Genomic DNA, 8,303 nt, shown 5'->3' with positions numbered 1-8,303 from the left:
GTTTTCCAAACGCAGTTTCCTGTCTCTCTTTCTTCCCTGCTCTCGTTGGGGGTGGCTAGCGGGCCTCGCGTGGGAAAACTCCCCGACAGGAGCCTGCGGACTTTCTCACCGTTTCCGTCCCCGCTTCACAAGTCGATTGTCAACCTCAACCCTCGCCCCCGTTTCTGCCAACCTTTTTTCCCGGCGGAACTCGCCGGCCTTTCCCTTGCGCTGAGGCCTCGTCTCCGGTTCGCCGTGTTTTTGTCCTCTCCGTCTACGTCTCGAGTTTCGCCAAAGGAGTCGCCCCCGGACGTTCCCTCCTCTCGGTTTCTCCCTCCCTCCACACACACACACACACACAGTTCCTTCCTTTTTCTGCTCACCGCTTCGCGAGGGCCGAGAGACCCAGCGAGAAGAACCGAAGAAAAGAAGAGGCAAAAAGGCGAGGCAGAAACGATCGACAAACAGCGGCATACACACACATGTCGCCTGGTCCTTCGGCTCGTCTCCCTCTGACCCAAAAAGGACAAGAAATGCGTAGAGAGGAAGCCTCATGCCAAAGGCCTGGGAGTGCAAAGCGAGAGGAGTCACGTCAGCTTCTCTGTTCGGCTCTCTTGTGTCGGTCTTTTGTTCCCATGGATTTCCCACGTTTCTCGTCTTCACAGAATGCCCCGAACCAAAGTTCCGCCGTCCTGTCACTCGTCTGTCCCTTCCGCTTCTCTCTTTGACGCGTCCTCTCCAAGAGAGAAGGCCACCAGGCGTCGAGGATCAGGCGACGCGCCGGACCCTCCGGGAGAAGAAGGAACCCAGTGGAAAGAAACAAGCAGGGAAGAAGAGCGAGACGCAGCGCAGCAGAGAGCGGGGCCGGGATTTGAAGAAAGTGAGGACGCAGGAGTTTGCGACGAGCTCCAGGAAGAGCACCCACACGCCGAGCCGACAGGCCTTCGAAGCGGCGACGAGAATGGAGCAAGCGTCTCGGAGCGGCGAAAGAAGACCCGAAGAGGAAGAGGCTGTCGCCAGAGAGAAGGGGACAACCCAGGGGAGACAGACACCCTCCCGTTCCCCACATGGGGCTGCGCGTCTCTCGCTCGCAGATGCCTGCAAGCTGCTGACGAAGCCGCGAGGGCTCTGTGGACTAGCCCGTCGCGAGCTTCTTTCGGGGAGACGCCTTTCGCACAAACCTCGTCTTCTTCGCTCTCGCCGCTGCGCCTTGAGCGCGCGGAAGAGGCGACAGTGGGCGAGACGCAGCGGGACAACGGAGAGGTTCTCTTCTCGTGGCGCATCTGCGGCTTCAGTTTTCTTCGTCAAGGCCTCTCGACGGACGCTGCAGCGAAGACGGAAGAGACAGGAGAGGACGACCGGGATCGGCAAGAGCGAAAGGGGAAGGACGAGCAGGAACAACGACGCAGAAGCCCAGATGCAAAGAGAAAAGAAGAACGAGAAGGAAGTGGGGAAGAATGGAAAGAAGACCGGCACGTGTTGTCTCCCGGTTTAAAGTGGATAAAAGAAGAGAAGGGAGAAGAAGGCAGGCACGCAAGAGAAGAACGAGACGAGCGAAAGAGGCAAACGCACCAACAGGTGGAGCATGCAAAATACTTTGGAGTCTGTCTTTCTCGTGCAAACGACACAGACAAAGCCTGCGCGTCTGTTGCCCTCTACACCGACGGTTTTTTCTCAACTTCTCGAAATTCTTCCGGCCCCCAGGACTCCTCTCTGTCTCCCACCTCGTGTTCCTCTTCTCGCTGCTCGACCGCTTCCTCTCCGTCTTCGCCAGTCTGTGTAGGCTTTCGCTCTGGCGTCGATTTCTCGCGTCTCCACCCGCCGCTTCCTGCCGACGTTCTGCCTGTCTTTCTGCGGCTTGTTCATCCTCCCAACCCTCTCGCCTCGCCGCTTCTTCTCATTGCCCGTGTCTCCTTCCCCTTGAGTCCGGCGTCGCCTTCTTCGTCTTCTCCTTTGTCTTCTTTTTCTCCTTTGGCTTCATTGTCTCCGGCGTCTTTCGATTCACACAAGAAGCGAGAGGACGAAAAGAAAGTCGTCAAGTGCGAGGTTGTGCTGTCTGTCGTGTTGCCCCCGCCGTCGCGGCAGCTCTTAGACCGACAGGGAGGCGACGCGTTGCGGCTCTTCTTCAGTTGGTACGCCTGATTGCATGTGCGAACAGAGATGCCGAAAGCAGCTGTTATGGGAGAAGAAGAAACCCGAGGCAAACGCGCAGAAAACGAGAACGTAGACAAGACGCCCGTTATATATTGAGCATGAACGTATCGTGGAAAAAAGAAAATCAGATATGTGCTGTCGTCATGCATTGACTCCCTTAGATTCAATTCGAGGTATACATGTAGCTGCATATATATATCGATATATATATATATATATATCGATATATAGGTATATACATGTATACGCTTCTGTGGCCTGATTCGTGTTCTCATACACACACGTGTGAATGGCAAAGGCCTTTTGTACCTCCCTTAGCTCTCTAAGCAGTTCGCGCTACATAACAGCGCCTGGTGCTTCCAACCAAACCCGTGGATGCGTTGGGATGCGCATGAGGTTTGCATTTACAGGCATAGACATCTCTGTTGCCATTTATGCACACAGTTATGGTAGGGATATGTTTCGGTGCATATCTATCGTGTATATGCGAAGTGTTGTGTGTTAATAAATAGAGAGAGACGCGCAGGAGGAGTGCTTTGGTCGGTGTTGCTCATTTCGCGTCTTCTGTTTTCTTTCTCGCCTTCGTCTCCGGCCTCTATGTCTCTACGCGTTTTCTCTCCCTCTCCTTGCCTTCGCAGGTTCGACTCGGTAGCTCTGCATGCGGCGCCGTGTTGTTCTCGGTTTTCGTCGGCTGCTGACGCCGTCAAAGACGCGAGCGGCGAGCGCGCGCTCGTTCGTGAAGAGGCTGGAGCTGCGGAGGCGCAGAAGCCAGAGGGCGAAGAAAGCGAAGAACAGCGACTCTCTTCGCGCGCAGAAGAAAACATCCTTTTCATCGAGCCGCAATTCCTGTATGACTGCCTTGTACGAGCCTGGAAACTCTTCGCAAAACAAAGTAACCCTGCCTCTTCTTCCTCTTTCCAACCTTTTGGAGACCTTCCGTCGCTCTTGTCTCCTCCTGGGCTCAAATGCTCGTTGCGGCCGTACCAGCAGCGGGCGGTTTTCTTTGCGCTGACCCGCGAGTGGCGTCATCTCGCCTCTCTTTTTCCTCGGGACAGTCAGCCTCTCGCTTCCTTCGCTTCTGCGCTGCCACGCACCTCTTCCTCTCCCTCGTCGGTCTCCGGTTCAGCCTCCGCCTCTCAGCCTTCCGGCGCACCCTGTCCTTCTCTGACTTGCGACGGGCCACCAGCGTCTCCGTCTCGTGCTTCTGTTTCTGCTTCGTCTCCTGACTTGGCAGCTTCTTCTTCCGCAACTTGCCGCTCTTCCTTCTCGCCTGCGTTTCCCTCGTCTGCCTCTTCGGCGTCGGCTACTTCTGCCAGGCAGGACGAGCGCGCAGCGAGCGGCGCCTGCGGAGCTGCGCTCGCTCCGCCGCCTTCGAGTGTCCATACACCGGAGCAACGCAAGGCGACGGACGTGCAAACGTTACGGGAGTTGAGCCTGCGAGAGCTGCGGCTTCCGCAGCAAAGCGCGAACCTCGTTTGGGTGTATGTACCCCTCGTCTCGGGTCGGGTTCTCGCCTTTGATTCTCTCTTCGGCACCTACAAGTTCCTGGACCCCCAGAGAGAACGACGCGGCAGCCAAGAGCGGCCGGAAGGCGAAGCAGCGCCACGGCGAATCGACGAACTCGGAGTAGGCGAAGAAAACAGACAAAGGGAAGCGACAAGAGAAAGAGAAGCTCCAAACGGACACGAAGGAGAAGAGCGGCACGGCGAAGGAAGAGAAAGTGAGGACGAGATGGAAAACGAAGAGTTTGTTCGTTTTGATGCGCCTGGCGGAATGCTTTGCGACCAGATGGGTCTTGGGAAAACGGTGGAGGCGATTGCACTCATGCTGTTGCATCCGTGTCCTCGCTCCGCTTCACCTCTCCCTTCTCCCGCGCCTTCGATCGTTTCCCGAGAAGAGGACCTACCGAACGACGCTGTCTTCGACTGTCCCTGCGGCTTCGAAGGCATGCGTATCCGCTGTCGCGTGGCTGACAGGTACACAGGCGCTCTCCGCGCACCGGAACCGCAAGAGGGCGAGGAAGAGAGAACCGAGCGCGAAGCTCATCCGGTCCTTCTTCCTCTCGGCGGAAAAAGCACGGGTAGTCTGCATGCAGCGAGGCCGGGAGTGCGAGGAGGGAGAGGAGCGAAACGGGGCCGTGGCGAGGCTGCCGAAGAGGCGGCGTTCTCCTCTGAGGAGACAAAGACCCCGCGAACGAGAAACGCGGGAGGAGGGAGAGGAAACAAAGTGCAACGGGACGGACCGAGCCCGTTGAGGAAGGCGGGAACAAGCACGAGGAAGCGGCACAAGCGCGCAGCGGAGGGACACAGAACGGCGCACGAAGAGAACGGAGAGTCGCCGGCAGTTTCTGAGTTAAGTCTCCCTGTGGAACTAGCTGCTCGGGAGGGAGACGCCAGGAAGCGTGCGGGGCCCAGAACTGACGAGAAGAAACCAAAAGGTGAAGAACTGGTCCTCCCGGCGATCCAGTGTGGACTGTGTGGCTGTTTCAACCACCTTTTCTGCATCGGAGTGACACGGCAAAAGCTGCATGTCCCTCAACCCTTCACGTGCGTCTACTGTGAGTCCGAGCCTCTCTTCGCGAGCTCGGAGCTTCCTCCCGGCGCTTGTCGTTCTCCGCCTCCCAGCCTGCGAGAAGTGAAGGGAACTCTCGTGCTGTGCCCAGCGGCGATTCTCCAGCAATGGAGAGAAGAAATCCGAAAACACACAGACTCGGAGGCGATGCGCCGAACAGCCATCTACGTCGGCGTCAAGCATGCCCGAGAAACACTGAGGAAACAGGTATGTTCAGCTGCATGGTGAAAACGCGGAAAAACCCCTATTTCCGTTCTGAGTCCACTAGTCGAAGCGGTTCGAAGGGTACAGTGAATCAGACAGGCACCAAACACACAACAGGAAGAATCAGATTGCTGGTTTTATGGTTTGTGCTCCAGTGTATGTGCATTATATATATCTATATATATATATATATATATATGAGTATAAGTGTATGTGTATGCATGGCACATTTTGTGGATGCCTGCTATGTGTTTGGCAGGTGATGATTCCTGTGGACAGGTGACAGGACTACCAAACAACACCTTTACAAACAAATTTCATCTTTCCAAACACGTGTATGTGTTTCGTAGACGTGTTTCGAGATCTCTTTCCGCAGCAGTCTAGCCGAAATTTCTTTCTTGGCGTCGACTGTCTTCTTCTCTGGTGCAGCTTCTGGACTCGGCCCGAAGGCACTTTGCGTCCCACATGGCGCGTGAGAGAGGTCTTGGCGACTTCGTCTCTCTGTCTCCTTCCTCGTCTTCTGCTTCACCGGTATTTAGTAACGGGTCGGGCGCAGTGCCTGCGAATTGGTTGTTGGCTGACGAGGACGAAATGATTCTGATTCGCCCGGAGCAAATGGAGGACGTGGACATTCTTCTTGTTTCCTACGACACCCTGAGAGAAGAGCTCTGGTTCTCTCCTCGCCCATGCCGGAGTCGCCAGTATGGAGGCTCCTCCTCTTTCCGTTTTTCTCCCCTTTCCTTTCCTGCCTCTTCGCTCCACGCTTCTGCTGTCTCTTCCTTCTCTGCCTCGCTCTCGTCTCCCTGCGAAGACGATTCCAGAGACACACGAGGGATGCGCCGAGGAGCGCAGGCTGCGGAAGAACGGGGCGCTGTCCTGTCGACGGAAGGCTCCCGGGCAACGCGATCTCTTTCCGCGCATGCAGTTCGCTCTTCTCTCGGTCTACGCAGAAAGAAAAAGTACCGCCTTCTCGCTTCGCCTCTACTCCGAGTCCATTGGTGGAGACTCCTGATCGACGAAGCTCAAATGGTTGGAGGTAAGGACATCCACATGCACATAAACATGTAACGAAGGAATCTTGAGACTCTTATACGGCGACGTCTCTCGTAAGCCTATTCACAAATACGCATATATATGTATATTTATTTATGCATACAAGTATTCATATATATGTTCCTATATATATTTATATGTTTGTATATATATATACGTATGTTTATATCTGTCTATCCGACCACATCCACTTGTTGCACGTTGAGTTCCGTCCATGTAAATCGGGACCCTGTTGTGTGTGGATTGTTTGTGTTCGGTGAGGAGTCCAGGTACACGCACACGTATAGACGAGTGTGTATAGACGTGTGTCTCGCAGGTCGGGGGCATTCCCTTTGTGTTGGATTTCTGTCTTTTTGGCCGTGGCCTGCAGGCTATACGGTCGCGGCGCAGATGGCCCGGGCGCTGAGCGCGACGTTTCGCTGGTGTGTGTCGGGCACGCCGCTGCTGCACGCGTCGAGTGCATGCAGCAGCGGCGGTTTCTGCGAGAGCTTCTTGGGGCCCGAGTCCCGCGTGGTCTCGGCGGGTGGAAAGAGGAGAGCCCCTGGGAGGAGCGCGGCGCGAAACTCGCACTTTCCCAAGGAACTCGCCGGTCTACTCGCCACTTTGCAGCTCCAGGCCTCCGCCTGGTGGCTGCGCGACGCCGGAATGCTTCAGTAGGCATCAACGGCCCGACGGGCGGAAAGTGAAGGGGAGAAGGACAGCAACAGAGAAGGGAGAGAGAGCGCGGAGAGAGGAAAGACGGCACAGAGAAAAAAATAGACAGAGAAGAAAGCAGGAAAGAGGAAAAAGGAGCGAAGGAAGAGAAGGGCGAGATGGGAGAGCAGATATAGAGAGGAGAGAGAGAAGGAAAGCGCACACAAAAGACGAGAGAGAGGACGTCTCTGGAGGGATGAGAGAAGGGACTGCGTTGGAGTGTTCTTTGGAGGAAGCGGGAGAGAAGTCGAGAGGAAAGCGGCGAAACTTGGAGCGCCCTAGAGACAGAGGCAGCCCACGTGGGAGGCAGAGACGCGGGGCAAATTCGCGAGAGGGAGCAGAAAAGGTGTCTTGAGTTCCCTCTGCACTGACTCTGTCGGAAGAAAACGGGGGCCAGGCAAACAGCCAAGCAGCGCATGCAACCCAGAGCTTGCCACTGGCGCCTCGTTTGTGGTCTCTCCAGGCAAATCTTCCAACCTCTCGCCGTGGGTCTTCCGTGCTCGCTGATCCTGAACCAGTCAAACGCGGTGTCCTGTTCCCACACGTCTCTCTCTTCTCCCTCTTCTCCCTCTTCTTCTCTCGCTTGCCCGCGGAACTGTTCCTCTTGCGAAGCTCTTTGTTGGGCGACGCGGCGGCAGAAGAGCAGCTGGTCGCGCGAGGCCGGGCCGACGTGGCTGCCTGAGGAGAGGGCGTGGGGGCGCTCTTCCTCGCTCCTGTACAGTCTCGTGGATCTTCTTTTTCCTCTCTTTTGGCGAACAAACATGAAAGGTGAGCTTTCCGAAGGAGCATCTCTCTGCGCTCTCGCGCGTGTCCCCTATCCTGCAAGACCACGTCTCTCTCCCGAAAAGCGTCCATGTGCGTTTGCACACACTCAGGATCGATTCACCACACGCACGCACCTATTCTGCACGCGCGCATATAGGTGTATGTGCAGCGTGCTTTTGCCGCAAGCGTGAAAGGTGTGTATATATACACCGCGATTTTTTGTGTGTTGTGTGCTAGACGTGATGGGGGAGTTGGGAGTTCCGGCTCCGATTGTCCACGACGTCTTCGTTGACTTCGGTCCAGTCGAGCGTTTCTTTTACCAGCATCAGCAGCAGGCGGTGCGGCAAAAGAGCTCCTCCTTGCTCTCCTTCTGGTCGCCTTCGGCGACTTCTCGGGAAGCCGAAGAAGGTGCCGCGCAACGCGGGGAGGCGCGCGAAGAGGAACCTGGCCGGCGGACCGTCCCCGTGAGTGCGCAGCTGGATGGGCTTCTCCTCACGCTGCGTCACGCGTGTCAGCATCCGCAGCTCGGCCAGCTCGGCCTCAAGAAGCGACGCGGACGCTCGGAGCCTGCGGGAGAATCCACGGGGCCTTCCCGGCCGGCGAGGCGCCGCAGCAGACCGCGCGTCTCCGGGAGAAGTCGAGGACCGAGCAGATCTGTGCACCCCGCAGAGAACAGTCGGCAAAGAAGGCCGCAAGGCCTCGACGGCAGCGACCGTGCGAGTCTGTTCAGCGACGTCGCAGAAGGAGAAGTCGCCACTGAGTTCATGCTGATGGACGAGGTTCTGGCCAAGCTCATCCATGAAGCCAAGGCAAGAGAAAGAAGGAACTCGGTCCTCGCAGCAGCGCAGCACACACGCGCGTGTCCAGTAAACGAGACGCCGTAG

General features: G+C 56.6%; 1 protein-coding gene across 1 annotated transcript; it reads left to right on the top strand.

The window, feature by feature from the left end:
* Positions 1-645: 645 nt before the first annotated feature.
* Positions 646-8,303, top strand: NCLIV_054620 (conserved hypothetical protein; the record flags this gene model as incomplete). The annotated part of the gene is made up of 6 exons (XM_003885016.1): positions 646-2,111; positions 2,772-4,911; positions 5,338-5,944; positions 6,332-6,614; positions 7,118-7,422; positions 7,657-8,303. The coding sequence occupies 6 exons, from the start codon at positions 646-648 to the stop codon at positions 8,301-8,303; spliced, it is 5,448 nt and encodes a 1,815-aa protein (XP_003885065.1).

Source organism: Neospora caninum, chromosome XI (assembly GCF_000208865.1).
Source record: "Neospora caninum Liverpool complete genome, chromosome XI".
NCBI classification, from domain to species: Eukaryota; Apicomplexa; class Conoidasida; order Eucoccidiorida; family Sarcocystidae; genus Neospora; species Neospora caninum.
The sequence above is the reverse complement of the archived record's forward strand: the minus strand, read 5'-3'. Positions and strand labels throughout refer to the sequence as shown.